Source organism: Gouania willdenowi, chromosome 14 (assembly GCF_900634775.1).
Source record: "Gouania willdenowi chromosome 14, fGouWil2.1, whole genome shotgun sequence".
In the NCBI taxonomy this organism is placed as follows: domain Eukaryota; kingdom Metazoa; phylum Chordata; class Actinopteri; order Blenniiformes; family Gobiesocidae; genus Gouania; species Gouania willdenowi.
The window spans coordinates 3,337,324-3,353,395 of NC_041057.1; the positions used below are offsets into that span (position 1 = coordinate 3,337,324).

The 16,072-nt window shown below is 36.1% G+C and overlaps 1 protein-coding gene across 2 annotated transcripts in view; it reads right to left on the reverse strand.

Moving 5' to 3' along the window:
- LOC114475535 (voltage-gated potassium channel subunit beta-3) overlaps positions 1-15,425 on the reverse strand; it is a 33,299-nt gene extending 17,874 nt beyond the window's left edge. Inside the window, exons 1-2 of one of the 2 annotated variants that reach the window (XM_028466429.1) lie at positions 15,144-15,425; positions 14,060-14,976 (exon numbers count right to left, since the gene is read on the reverse strand). In XM_028466429.1, coding sequence (XP_028322230.1) covers positions 14,060-14,373 — 314 coding nt within the window. In that variant the 5' untranslated portion in view covers positions 14,374-14,976; positions 15,144-15,425. Of the gene's footprint in view, positions 1-14,059; positions 15,057-15,143 lie in introns of those variants that run through there. The other variant, XM_028466428.1, reaches the window with a different exon arrangement.
- Between the last annotated feature and the right edge of the window lie 647 nt (positions 15,426-16,072).

Consider the following 16,072-nt stretch of genomic DNA (forward strand, 5'->3'; position numbering starts at 1 on the left):
AGAAAAACTGTTTATATAAATGTTTTACTAGTACTCACATCTGGATTACATCTACTCAATTTTGGTTAACTACTACACGACTACTAGTGAAGCAAAAACATCACTAGTATTCATAGTTAGCGTTATATACAAATAAGGGGGAGGGGAAATGCAAATACAGGCTTCCCATTGGTTTTTGAAAATATCCCAACCAATCAGGGAGCTGGATTTGGTTATAATCCCTCCTACTTTATTTGCATTAGCTCTACTATTAGTACTAGTGAGATTTTCATGTTATTTTAGATTTTCACCTGTTTTTTTTTTAGATTTTCACATGATTTTTTTTAAGATTTTCACACATTTGTCAGATTTTCACGTGTTATTTTAGATTTTCACATGTTTTTATTTTAGATTTTCACACATTTGTCAGATTTTCATGTTCTTTTTTAGATTTTCACATTTTTCAGTAACGTCATCAACACAAATTACGTATTGGAAAAATACATGGGAAAATTGTGGATATACTGTATTTGAGACAAAACTCACACACCTCACCCCCCACCCTCCCAGATCTGGACTCCAGCCTCACTGCAGTGCTGCATTCTGCTGCTAAAATACTATCAGAGAGTCTGACACATGCTCTCTATTTCCTCACACTATCTCCTCCATGACACGTCTCCACTGTCTGCTACACACACACACACACACACACACACACACACACACACAAGCATAAATAATAAAAAACAGAACATCTATACTGCATCAGTGAGGCTGCCTGTGAATATTCACACTTGATAGTAATACAGTGGAGCACATGCACATCTACATCCCACTGTGCATGAACGCTCACATGCACAGATGCTGCTGTTTCTCTGTAAAAAATATAATTCATTTAAAAAAAACTCAGGCTTTTCCGTCCATTTCCTCTTCCCATTAATCACCTTTTTTCCCCCCAAACACTGATTAGAGGAACTTCCTCCACATGTTATTAATGGCAGGTGAGACGGGAGGAGCACAGATGCTCCGTCATGATGGAGTCAGCAGTTTAACCCGCGCTGACATTTACACTGAGCTTTCACACTGCGTACAGATGTTAGATGGAGCTTCTGTCACTAAAGGCCACACACACACGCTGAGTCGGCGCTTCTCTAGAGGGAAGCACACCTACTCATGTCAGTGTGTGTGTGTTTACAGTAAAAAGTAGCTGAATTAAATAGTACTCAAAGTAAAAGTTGCTTTCACCACCTCCACGTATATTTCTAGTAATAAATCTTGCCACGGATCCCTTACATACAGTAAACATCTCATGTAGAAACTTAAAAAGGAAGAAACCACATCTACCACAATTGGAACTTAATTTATTTTCCACCAAAGGTTTGTCAAAATGTAGAATTCTTTTTTAAAAATAAAATAGCACCAATGAATTCAATTCAAAATTAAGTTAAGCTATAAGTATAGCTGCATTTATGAACTTTTAAAATGTTGGGTAACAACATAATAGGTAGAAACCAGTGGGCGTGCACTGTAGCTGTTCACACTCAACATTCTTGAAGCTAAAATACGGCGCTTAGGGACGCTTTTATTGTGAAAATTTGTCGTCATTTGGAGCCAGAGTCTGCGCAGTAGAGTCCGGCGGGAGGAGCCCTGGTAACACGCCCCGCCCAGTTAGTGTACTGCCCTGATGACTTACGCAAGCCCAGCTACGCCACAAACAAGACATTCCACCAATGTCTTGTTCAGATTATAGAGGTTAGTACAAAGCACCATATATTTACACTACATTTTTTAGTAAAAATGGCGACTCAGCTTTCCTTCACGACTTAACTGATGTTCACAAAGAGAGCTACGCAAGATCCGCGGCTGTCAATCATCGTCATATATGATGTAAAATCCCATTTTTCAACCTCAAATAACTTATTTAAAACAAACTTAACAGAAAAATGAGCACTTGAACACGATGTAGGGTGATAATAACTAATGATCACAGCAGACTTTAGCTTTGAAAAACTAATTATCTGACAAGTATTTTAACTTTACAGTTTGACCCACATCCCATCTGTTATCATTGAGGAGGCGGGATTTATGACCTATACTACAGCCAGTCAGCAGGGGGAGCTCTAAAAATAAAAGCTTCACTCCACCGGGGAGTTTGTCCTGTAGAAACCACAAGCTGAACTACAGAAAGTGACTGGGAACTGATCATAAATGGCTCGACAAAGAACATATGGATTATGTTCAATATAAAAAATAATCACAAAAAATGATTATTTACTTAGTAAAGGGTCGGATGTAGAAATGTAATGAATTACTTCTTTTAAAACATACTTAAGTACAAGTAAAATTTCTGATTTATAAATTCACTGAAAAAAACTACAAAGTACCCATAAAAGCAACTCAGTTACAGTAACTTGAGTATTTTTAATCCATTACTTTCACCTCTGCGTACTACTCATACTAAGTCAGACGTCAAAGTTAGTATGTAGTGCGTTTAAGTGTGCACGGTGCGCACACTAGTCATACTCAACCATCCCATGATGCATTGCGAGTAGAATGTAAAATGGTCCTGGGAACGGTGTCATGTACTGAGTGCAGCATCGTACTGAGATTGTATGTGCGTATATTTGCACATGTGCACAATTAATTTTTGTTTATTTTCGTTTTCAAATTGAACGGACACGTGTTTTATTTGTTTATTGGATTATGTTAGGGTTATAATCTCAGTACGGAGGTAAACTCAGTACGTGACACTGGCTTCAAGCTAAAAATCAAACCTCTCCCTTTCAAAATAAAAGCATCTATTCTTGTCTTCCATTAGTTTTTTAACGCTTTTGTAAATAAGGCTCTTATTTTGAAGTTAGCTGTAAGTTTTGTCAGTAGCACAATGGAGTGTCTCTGAAAAATCTCAGAAATATAGAAATTAAATGTGTGAGTTTTATGGATCAAATGAGCACATGTTGATATTCTACCTGGTCACTTTCTCACTTCAAATGTTTTCAGAACTTTCAAAGTAAAGGTGGAGAATCAACAGAGATATTTAGCCTCAGTGTGAACAAGGTTTTTATTGTTGTAGGAAACTTGAAAGTATGCTAATGCTAACGCTAAATGTTTGAATTTTTTTGAGTCATTGTGTGTGTATTTCTGTTGGTTTTTTTTTTTTTTTTTTTTGTTTGTGTGTGTGTGTGTGTGTTTTTCTCGAGTAATTTTTTATATTTTTGTTGTTATTTTGTGTAATATTGTTGTTTTGTGTGTTTTTGGAGTTTGGGAAATACATGATGTATATTTTGGTTGCATTTTTAGTCATTTTATGTGTTTATTTTTGTTTATATTACATGTATTTTATGCATTTCTGTTGATGTTTTTGTTATTTTTGAGTCATTTTGTCTATTTTTCTTCTTGTGTGTGTGTTTTTAGAATTTTGAAAATACATGTGTATATTTTGGTTGCGTTGTGTATTTTTCTGTAATTTTGTGCATATATATTATATTATAATATTTTTGTTGTCTTTTTGTGTTTTGTTCTGTCATTTTGTCTAATTCTGTGTGTTTATTTTGGAGGCCACACAAAATTAGACCGAGGGCCTCCTTGTTTGATCTATTGCGAGTGCTCATGGGAACTAGACGACGACTAAAATAAATCATTTGCGTGACAAACGAAGCAGAATTATTACAACCAGAGCTCATAGTTCATCTCTTTCCATTAAAACAGGAGGATAAACTGCAGATTTCCCTTTATAATCTGAATTTTTATTAATGAAAATTGATCGTCATGGTAAAATGTAGCATTTATGTGAGGAAATCCCATGGTACACACACACACACACACACACACACACACACACACACACACACACACACACACACTGAGAGCTCTCTTATGCTGCAGAACAACTGCTAACATCATTAGCGGTCGTGACTCCTCTGTTAACTGAAAGTGTGTGTAATGAAGTGACAGGAAGAGCGAGAAGGAGCTGATTATGAAGTGATAAACGCTGTGTTCTGATTGGCTGCTGGGCCAGAGTTGGAGTGTGAGGACACGACCTCACGTCGACGCTGCACTGACGAGGAAATGTGATGTAAAGCAAAAACAGCCATAAAAGAATTTCCAAGCATTTTAAATTAAAGTTGATCTCGTCAGGCACAGAGCGTGAGCCACAAACATGTGATCGTATAATCCGAGGGTCACATGACCAACATTCATGTCAGCATTAGAATAATGACCATTCAGAGCTTCAACAAAGAGTTTGGGTGTTTTTGTCCTCCCCCTGGTTTTGTGTGTTTTTGTGAGGGTTTTTTTTTTTAATACATTTTGTCAAGTTTTATTGTAGTTGTGTGTGTTTTTAGTCATTTTGTATGTATTTCTGTTGTCATTTTAAATATTATTCGTTCATTTTGTGTATTTTTGTTCTTACAATGTCTGTTTTTGCAGTAAATCTGTGTTTTTTGGTTGTCGTTTTGTATATTTCTTTTAATCATTTTGTGTATTTTGTTCTCATATTGTCTGTTTTTGCAGTAATTATGTGTAATCTTGTTGTTTTGTAAATTATTTTCTCATTTTCCATATGTTTTGTATATCTTTCTCTCATTTTGTGAATTTTTGTGGTCTTTTAATGTTTCTTGCGAGTAACTTGTGTTTTTTTGTTTTCATAATGTCTGTTTTTGCACTGGTTTTGTTCATTTTTTGGTTGTTTTATATATTTTTTAATCATTTTGTGTATTTTGTTTTCATAATGTCCATTTTTTGCACTAATTCTGTGTATTCTTGTTGTCGTTTAATGTTTCTTGCGAGTAACTTGTGTATTTCTGTTCTAATAATGCCTGTTTTTGGAGTAATTCTGCGTATTTTTGTTGTCGTTTTGTATATTTTTCTGTCATTTTGTGTATATTTGTGGTCGTCTTGTGTTTCTCACGAGTAACTTGTGTATTTTTGTTGTCATTTAAAAAAATATAGTCTGAGAAGGGCATGTCCACTGTAGATTATTATCATTTTAAGTTTGTTTTTTACTGTATCTGTGTTTCCTTTTGGAATAACTTTATAGGAACACAAAGTGTTACATAATTAAGGATAATTTTATACAGTTTTATCTGATAATAAGTTGATTTCTCTAAGTCACACGTTGAGTCTTCACTGAACTAGAAACACTTCACATTTCTCTGCTGAGGGAGAAAATCCACTGTGTGCTCACAGAAAAGGTCATTTTAAAAGGCAAAGACACAGAAACTGCATTTGTTACATCAAAAACCAAGCTTTCAGCTCAACTTTGTCCTAAAGTCAACTCTGTCAGAAGAACATGTGAAAGTCCGCTGTGAGAACAAAAGGCTTCCACGTTACTGCTGCTGTTTCAGTCAGCTGTGAAACATTATCCATCATGTTTTTTACACAACGATCCACATCCAAAACCTCAGTTTTACTGATTTCTGTGTCAGAAAACGAAACGCTCCTTCAGTGTACCATTTGTAGTACATGTACTTAGTTTGGGTTTACTAGTGTGCTACACAATTTTAGTTGACTAGTCGTACTACTAAACTCAACATCTCACTATTAGTAGATGTTTTTAGTTTAGCAAACTCACTCAATTACTTACTTAAAGCTCATATCCGGAGTTTCTGAGAAATCTATGTTTATGTATCATTCTTTTGAAATGCGAATAAAAGTCCCTAACTAGTTTTTTTATTATGGTCTACTGTCGGTGGTCATTCATTTATATTAATGTATATAAGTCCCGCCTTCGTCCTATAGACCCCTATACAAATGGAAACGATCGCCGAGTGCGTGAAAAAAAATAAATATAAATAAAAATGATCCTGTCACTTTTAAAACCTTAGAAAATGACGTCACAACGTAAATAATAACATAATACATAATTATAATGAATTATAATACATAATATCAAACATCCCTACTGTTACATGTTACTATTGTTGGAACTAGTGCATACTGTTACTGACTGCTGGTGTGTGTGTGTGTGTGTGTGTGTGTGTGTGTGTGTGTGCAGTCACTTATTGACGAACGGAATCCTCGTCAAACAGCACTAACATGATGTTACACACTGCGTGCACTTTCTTAGACCTGTTTTAATGCTCTTAAAGGTGTTTGCGCTGTCAATGACTTACATATATTTGATTTAAAAAAACTATTTTACTATTTACTGTTGTTAAGGATTCACAGATACATTTTTGTGTTAACTTATATCTTACGAAAAGATAAGTACCTTTAAAATGTGTACATTTGTGTAATAATATCATAATAATAATTGAATTTTATATATGTATATAATCATTAATAATTGATATTATTAACTGTAATTATTACTAAAGTAAATCTACTCATTTGATGATTGCACACGGTTCAGCCAATAATGCGTTTTGTGTTATTTTGGAGTAATTGTGTGTATTTTGTTCTCATTTTCTGTGTTTGCTATTGTCGTTCTGTGTTCTTGGAGTCATTTTTGTGTAATTTTTGTTGTCATTTTTGTGTATTTTTCTTTCATTTTTACTGTTTATTTATTTTTTCTTCTGCCATTTTGTGTATTTTCTGTTTTTTTTTTTAGTGTTTATTGTTGATGCGTGCTCATCTTGTGTGTGTTTGGAGTGAAGTTGTGTACGTAGTTTTTATTTCATGTGTGTTTTTACAGCTATTATGTGTATTTTTATTGTCATATTGTGTGTTTCTGGAGTCATTATGTGTGTTCTTTGTGTTGTTTTGTATATTTTTATGTATATTTGTGGTCAGTTGAGCTCTTCTTGCTAAACTGAAATCTCACATTTGTCGAACCAACACAATGTGGATCTTGTTCTTATCGCTCCATTGTTTTTGTGTCAGACTGAATGAAGTCAAACTCAGTGAGTCGGTGATCTATTGAGTCATTTGAAGGTGTGGTGTCGTGCCACAGCGGCGAGGATTTGTTGCCAATGAATATTAACAGGGATTACAATCAGGTCAAAGCACTTGATTAGCCTTTAATTAGTAACCAGTAACGACTCCGTGCAGTGTGTTACTGTGGGACTGGATCAGAGCTCATCCTGTGGCTTTTATGAAATGGAAACTGTTTTCTCATGGAGTTTTATGAGCGATGCACATGAACAAACAGAGTCATCCATGACGGAGCTGCTGTGATGATGATTACAAGCATTAAAAAAATACTAAAGATCTGTTTCCAACATTGGAAACGTATCGCTTTACATTTGATGAATTTAAAATTAGATCTACGACAGCACGGACCACATTATTAACATTCATATCAGCATTTTTAATGTCCTTTTGTATGTTTTTTTTTTAATCTTGTGTGTGTTTGTTGTTATTTTGTACATTTAAGAGTCATTCAGGGTGTTTTGTTGTTGTTTTTGTGTTATTTCGGTGTCCGTTTGTCACTTTATCTGTCATTTTGTAAATGTTTCTGTTTTTAATAACATTTTTAATATTTTCTTGCCTTTTGCCTATTTTTACTTCATGGTGTGATTTTTGTGTTGTGATTTTTTACAGTTTCCCTCATTTTGTGTGTTTTTTTGTTGTCGTAATCTTAATTTATTTCATTTATTTCCTTTTTCATTTGGGAGGGACGGCACATGTTGTGTATTTGTGTACTCATCGTGTGTGTGTTTTGTGAGTTATTTTGTGCATATTTGTTCAAATGTTTCTGTCATTTTGTGTTTTTTTGTTGTCATAATGTGTGTGATCAAAAGCTTGATCATTATTTATTATTTATTATTATCTTGGGGTGCCGGTTATTATTTTAAGATGTTTGTATGTCTATTTGTACTTCTAGTTTTAATATCTCTCCTGATCACATCTGCTGTGTTTTTAGTGTATTTTTGTTCTCACTTTGTATTTTTTTTTTTTTTTTTGTGTATTTTCAGTAAGATTTTGTGTATTTCTATTGTTGTTTTTATATATTTTATGCCTTTTTGTTGTGTGTATTTCAGTGTGATTTTTCGAGTCATTTTGTGTATTTTTGTTCTATTCTTGCGTGTTGTCTTTGATTGATTTTTTGCTGTTTTTTTAAATTTTTCTGTTGTCCATTTTTCTGTAGTTTTGTTTGGGTTTTGTTAGGTCATTTTGTGCATGTATTTTAGAGGTCGGACATAGGTCACCAATATATGATCTAGATTAATGACAAAGGAACTCTACTAATTAATTGTCTCACTTTCACAAAGTCTAAAGTGTGGATTTCAGCCTCAAATTTCAAAATGTCATTAAATATATACATTTTTTAATTAAATATCTAATAAACCAGAGCCTCCAATATAAAAACATAAATAATTTAACAAATCACCCAATAATTTAGTTGTAGATATCTCAGCGAGGGCTGCCCCGATTTAACTGTTTCACTTCTGATATGATACCGATATCACAGCCTTGAGTAAAGCCCGATACCGATATCGATCCAATACGATATCAGGAGAAATCCTACACACATTTATGACTTATTTTGTAATGTAGATATGTTAGAAAAAGCTTGATCAAGTCACTCAAACCGACCCATTTATTATTAACCAATGGGTTATATATACATTTTAACCTTAAACATAAGAATATTCTACAAGTAAATAAAAATTAATAAGTAAATATTTTTTATAAATATATAGAAAATTTTGAATAATTTATTTAAAAAAACACATTGTTGTTTTTTAACATATTTTTTGATATTGTAATATTTTTTTAATAACTATATATATATATATATATATATATATATATATATATATAATTTCTTTATGAAAACAACACAGTGTTGTTTTTATTTGCATTTTTAAAGTATAATGTTTTTTAAATTGTAGTACTTCAGAGTTTTTTTGTTTGTTTTTTACATATTTTTTGATATTATAATATTTTTTAATAACTATATAATATATATTTAAATTTTTTCATGAAACCAACACAGTGTTGTTTTTATTTGCATTATTAATGTATGATGTTTTTGAAATTGTAATACCTTTGAGGTTTTTTTAAAACAGATTTTTTGATATTTATTTAATATTTTTTTACAATTATACTATACATATATATTTAATAATCTTTTTATTTGCAATTTTTTTCTAATTAAGATGCACTCATTAACTACACACACACACACACACACACACAAACACAATAGGAGGCAGAAAGGCTAGCACATAATGCCCTCCACACGCTACGCTACGTGCTACGCTAGCACTTCTGTCAACAAGGTGGATACAGTGAAAAATAACTTTGAAATAAATCATTACAAGCAGTAACTTTTGTTGTTGAAATGGAGGCGGGGCTACAGCCAGGCTAGCTCATTAGAAAAGCAGACAACAAAAACTAAAAGGCAAAGCCTGAGGTGTTGCCATTGGCAACTGGAGTGGTCCATATGCTGTACAGACTTGCTGCTGCTGCTCACAAATTAGTGACACTTTCCTCCAAACAGCAGAGAAAACTAAATACATCTCAGAATTAAAGAGAAACACGCATCAGTGGGACAGTCTGAATATATAAGCTTTTACTGAAATAAAAACTAAATAAATCAAAGGACGATCGCAGAACAATAAACAGGAGATTAAAACTCTTCTTTAGTTTTTTTTATACATCGTTTATCGCATTAAGGCCACACAAGATCAGCATTCATGTCAGCATTTAGAATAAATAATCATTTGTGAGTCAATTTGTGTATTTTTGTTGTCCTTTGTGTGTTATTTTATGTATTTGTGGTTGGTTTATGGAGTCATGTTTGTTGTTTTGCATTTTTGGTATTTTTTGCATGTATTTTATATTGTCTTTTTTAGTCTTATTTAGAATCTTTTTGTGTGTTTTTAGTAGTGTTGTGGTGGTCAAGACTGGTCTTGGTCTCGAGACCAAATTTTAAAGGTCTCGGTCTTGTCCCGGACTCGGGATTTTCCGTCAAGACCGTTCGAGACCAGCACTAATTCCTGCTATTTTTAAACTTTTTTATAATGTGATAACACGGAGAAGAACGGGATAAAACAATCCTTTATTCATTATTTAATCCACCCTGTATAATGACCACAACCTTCCTTAATGTGACTGAGTGACGTGTGTGACACTCATATGTGTGTGGCTACGGTGTCAGTTTGGACCGCGGAGCGCAAGGGAGATATGAACTAATCACTGGTAAAAATCCCAGTAAAACTCCAGAAAACAATCACCAGTAATAAATATTATCTCCCTGGTAAAGACAGTAGCTCTAACAACTGGTAAAATGATAAACTGATGATATTACAGCCTGTGAAGGCTGGATAGGGGACGCACTTACTCTGCTTCTGGGTCCTAGTGCCAGCCGAGCGGTGAAGCCTGTTCCGTTTACCGTGTTTACTGAGGTCCGTATGTGTTTAATAAGTCTGTGTGTGTTTAATAAGTCTGTGTGTGTTTAATAAGTCTGTGTGTGTTTAATAAGTCTGTGTGTGTTTAATAAGTCTGTGTGTGTTTAATAAGTCCGTGTGTGTTTAATAAGTCTGTGTGTGTTTAATAAGTCTGTGTGTGTTTAATAAGTCTGTGTGTGTCAGTGTGAAAGTCTGCATGTTTATGCCTCTGTCCATCCACTCTTTTCATTATATCCATGTCTTTTAAGGCTTTATTACATATTGTCGGCTGTAGTCCGGGCCGCCGCCATCTCGGTTTATGTCGTCACCAGCGCGTCATCGCCGCAGAGTTGCACAAGCCAGAATGAGTCAAATAACTGTAAAGAGGTCTTATATTAGTCTATTATCTTTTTAAAGTGGTGTTTTTTTGGTGTCTTTAGACTCCAATTACATGTATGTATATAATATGTTCCCCACAATATAAACAGGTTCACAATATAATTATTTTTTATAGTTTCTGTTTCCACTGTATCCAGAATAATAATAATTCTCAACAATAACTATTGATTAATTTGTCACATGACTGTTCCAGGGTTTGAGTTTGTTTTATTTAGTTTCACATCTACCTGTAGCTCTTTGTTTTTTACACTGATGACAACTTGTTTGTAGTTTTATTTCAGAAAGTTTCACTTTTACAGTTACAGCTGGAAACCTTTGTTAATTTAATATCCTAGTTATATTACAGCAACCAAATTAAACTATATCAACTAAGTGAATTAATAAAAATAACCTGTGTAAAGGCTTTTTCAAATTAAAAAAATAACTTGTGAACTCTGTGACCTGTTGACCTGAACCACTGAAAGAATCAGAATCAAGAATCATTATTTCTTGGCAGAAATGCTTTTAAACACTTGCTGTACATTCAGCTGACATAAAAATCTTGTTTTCAAATATGTAGAATAATTGTGAATTTATTAGTAGCAGTAGTAGTTTTAATATTTTAGTTAATTTTTTGCAGGCACCTTTTTTGTCCGTCAAATGTATTTAAAATAAACTAAAATTAAAGAGAGAATGTTATTTAACTGTTGAACCTTGCCATAATTTTATTCATTTATATATTTTTTTAAATTAAAAAAAAAAATGTTTATGGTCTCGGTCTTGGCCTCGGTCTCGGCTCCCGAAAGTCTTGGTCTTGTCTTGGTCTCGGTGCATTCTGGTCTCGGGCAAGTCTTGGTCTCGGATAGTGCGGTCTTGAACACAACACTAGTTTTTAGAGTCAATTTTGTGCATAGTATTTTAATGTATTCTTATATTCATTTTTCATTGAGTTTTATATTATTTTGTGTGTTTTTTGAGTCAATTTCTGTATTGTTTTGTTGTCCTTTGTGGGTTATTTTATGTATTTGGGGTTGGTTGAGGGAGTTATGTTTGTTGTTTTGGATTTTTCATGTATTTATACTTATTTAATGTCATTTTGTTTGTTTTGTTTTTAGTAATTTTTGTGCTTTTCTGTTGGAGTATCTTACAGTATTCACATTTTCCTTTTTCATTAATTTTTATGTTCTTTTTGTGTGTTTTTATTGTCTTTTGTGTATTTTTGTTGTTTTGTGTTGTTGAAGTTTTTTTTAATGTATTTTTCTGTAATTTTGTGTATTTACTTAAGGAACTGCAATTGAATTGTAATTGAGTTAAGACACACAACATATACCAAACACACAAAATGACAACAAAATTAAACACAAAACTGAAAACAAAGATACACATGATCGTAAATTACAACAAATTTGTACAAAATTACTCCAAAAACACACAAAATTACACAATTTAACACAAATTGAGAACAAAAATGCACATAATGATGACATCAAATGACAAAAAAAGACACAAAATGACAATGAATTCATATAAACGTACTCCCAGAACACACAAAATGAAAAGAAAAATACAGAACATAAACAAAATGACAAATGGCAACAAAATGACACAAAATGACTAAAAAAAAAAAAAAAAAAAAAAAAACTAAAGTCAACAAGAAAATCAATCAAAAATAAAATAAAAAATATACAAAAAAAAACACACAAAACCTTTGTTCCTTTCTGTGTTAATTCATTACTTCTTTTTATCATCTTCATCCAAACTGTGAACTTTTTAAATGCTGCAATTGGCTTTTGCCCCTTTCTGATCAATATGGATGTAATAAATGATGTTTAGTTCTTTACAGAGCAATATGTGGATTAGATATGAGATATACAGTCACTGCACCAACAGCAAACAGATACTAAAATCCATCAAGGTGAAGCACGTCACTAATCCTCTCGTCCTGACATTCCTCACACTTTTTTCCTCTTCGTACGAGTTTTGCTGCTGGATTTTTGAGTAACAATGAAAAAGCTGTTAAAGGCTATTATTGCAGCTTGCTTATTAGTGTGTGTGTGTGTGTGTGTGTGTGTGTGTGTGTGCGTGTGTGTGTGTGTGTGTGTGTGTGTGTGTGTGTGTGTGTGTGTGTGTGTGTGTGTGTGTGTGTGTGTGTGTGTGTGTGTGTGTGTGTGTGTGTGTGTGTGTGTGTGTGTGGCTGCTGCTGCATGCACACTGTCTGCTGTGCACTGATAAGGTTTACAGTGGATTAAGCAGGACATTTATTTATTACTATTATTTATTTATTTTTACATCCATCAGCATAAGTGATTTGAAGAGCAAATGTCACATCTTTTCTAATGTCAGAGCAATCAGTGGTGGAGGTGTCCTTTATGGAGGCGTTGGTCTGACTAATGGATGTGTAGGCACCAAACATCTCAACAACACTGACAAACAAAAAGGAGACTCCACCACCTGCCCATGGTATGAAATGCATGGTTACCAGTGTCAAACTCAAGGGCCGGGGGCCAAATCTGGCCCTTTAGAGCAGAGGTTGGCAACTTTTATCACAGCGGGGCCACAAAAATGTGTTTGTTTGATCCGAGGGTCACATGATCAACATTCATGTCAGCATTTAGAATAATGAGTGATCTGAGCATTAATACAGGAAAGAACAAAGCATTTTATAGTCGTTTTACATATTGGTGGGTGGTTTTTATTTATTAAGTCATTTAGAGTATTTTTGTTGTGGTTTTGGGTTTTTATGTATTTACTTTAGGGGCTGCGAGTGGCCCTTGAGCCACCGTTGCCAATGTCTGATCAATACGAAGGAAATCAATGATTGAAAGTTCTCTACAGAGCACTAAGTGCATTAGGTCTGTGATATAAAAACATACAGATTTATGATCTAATTATCTATATCGCCAAAATGGAAAACATTCATATATCTTGAAACTCGATATTTAACCCCGACCTATGTGGAAATGGGGGTCCTGCTCTGGTAACTGGGGGACTAGCATGGGGTCCTGGTCTGGTATCTGGGGGACTATTGTGGGGGTCCTGGTCTGGTATCTGGGGGACTAACGTGGGGGTCCTGGTCTGGTATCTGGGGGACTAACGTGGGGGTCCTGGTCTGGTATCTGGGGGACTAGCATGGGGGTCCTGGTCTGGTATCTGGGGGACTAACGTGGGGGTCCTGGTCTGGTATCTGGGGGACTAGCATGGGGGTCCTGGTCTGGTATCTGGGGGAGTAACGTGGGGGTCCTGGTGTGATATCTGAGGAACTAACGTTGGAGTACTGCTCTGGTATCTGGGGGACTATTGTGGGGGTCCTGCTGTGACACTTGGGGGATTAACATGGGGGTCCTGCTCTGGTACTTGGGGGCATAACGTGGGGCTCCTGCTGGCGTCCTCCTCCTCCTCCACCATCATCATCATCACTTACGCACCTGTACTTCATACTGGTGTGGCGTCCAATGGCCTCCTTCATGTGTGCGTGGCCCTGAGAGGTCTGCCTAGACCCGGGCCCCTCCCTGATCTTCACCGAGCCTTGGGAGACGTAGTTGCCATTGCTGCCTTGTCCTCCTCCTCCTCCTCCTCCTCCTCCACTCCCACCTCCTCCTCCTCCTCCTCCGCTCCCTCCACCTCCCCCCCCCACTCCTCCAGAGCTCCCTCCTGGAGGTGGAGCAGTGCGGAGGCCACAGAGCCGGTCTTCACTGCGACTTTTCAGGTTGTGCTCAGTGCATGCGAAGGACACCTGCATCCTGAAGGCGTGTGAATGTCAGAGATTGGAGGAAAAAGAAAAGGTCCACGGCCTCTCTAACTGTTTGTTGGACAGTGTTGATGTTGATGATGATGCTCCTACTAAGCACTCAGACAGGGCAGGTCACTGATTCTGGCTCGGGGTGGACGTCCAGCCTCCAACATGACACACACACACTCACACACACACACACACTCACACGCACACACGCAGAGTCACCGTCTGCTCATGTCTGCTGATGCAAATGTGGCAAAAGGAGTTTTCACACTCACACGATGCATCAGGGCTGTCCTCCAGAACTCCTCAGGAGGCGTGTAAGCTCACAGCGGTCCAAAGATGATTTTAGGGAACCTACACACACACATGCACACACACACAGAGGCTCCAGCAGTGGCTTATGTTGAGTGATCATCAAGCACTTGCCGGCGCACTGTTTCCTCTTCAGCTGAGGTGAGTTGAGAATGTGTTATTAATGCGAGGGGATCCAAAGAGTACCGCAGCAGTGATCCTTTGGCATCCTCGCTCCACGCCTCACAATCACGCATCTTTTCCCATGAATCACCAGGGGTGGCTCAGCAAAAACAACAACGAGCCACTCCAAATCTACATTGAAGATGGAAGATTTCATACACAGCGGATTTATGAAACCTCCGATTCAGCTTCACGCAGCAAAGAAGAGAGACAGAGAGGAGGAGGAGGAGAAGGAGGAGGAGGAGGAGGAGGAGGAGGATGGATCCAGGGGCTAGTATTAAAACACAGTGTTCCCTCACCGGTTTTCCCGTTAAACACGCCACTTGCTTCTCAGCAGAGCTGTGACGGAGCGGCTCTCCATCCTCCCTTTTCCACAGCCTCCAAAAATGTTCACGACACACATGCACAACAGTGTGTGTGTGGGGGTTTACTGGGCTCCAGCTCCGGCTCCGGCTCCGGCTCTGACTCTGACTCTGGCTCTCTCTCCAACACTCGCTCTCTCCGGGGTGTGATCTGTATATTTTTTTTATCACACATTTCTCCTCACCGTCACATCAGGCTCAACGAATGGAGCTCCTACTATCTAGGTCCCTACTGGGTGCACCAAACTATAAATAGACACACACTAGGAATCCAAGGCAAAATGCACAATTCTCTACATTAGGATGCTGTTTATCCTTTATTCTGTCCACCACACCCATGTCTACACGAAAAAGAAAAATGCATTTTACCCTAAAAATCATCTGTATGTGCTGTTATAATCACAATCATAATATAGAACATTCCTGTTACTGCCAGATGATTACACACAGCCTATTTCTGAGTCACCACACGTCAAAGCGAAGCATGCTATATGATGTGGTACACATACTGTATCTCAGCAAAATTCATCCCACAACAGTGATAATGTCAAATTTAAGGCCCGGGGGCCAAATCACATCCTTTAGAGTATTTACTTCATGACTCATTGCGTAAATTATACCACATAATTCAGTTGTAGATATCTAAGGTGCTTCTTGCAGACATTTTTGCTGGAAAAACGCTAAAATCCTGTACATTTTCCCCAAATGACTGCACAAAATTTCCCATTGAAATTAAATAAAAAATAGTTAACAAAATCAAGGAAATTGGATTTAGTCAGTGCTTTACATTAAAAAAAATGAATAAATAAATCTGTAATCTGTAATTTTCTGTCATTTTGCGTAATTTTGTTGACAGTGTGTCTTTG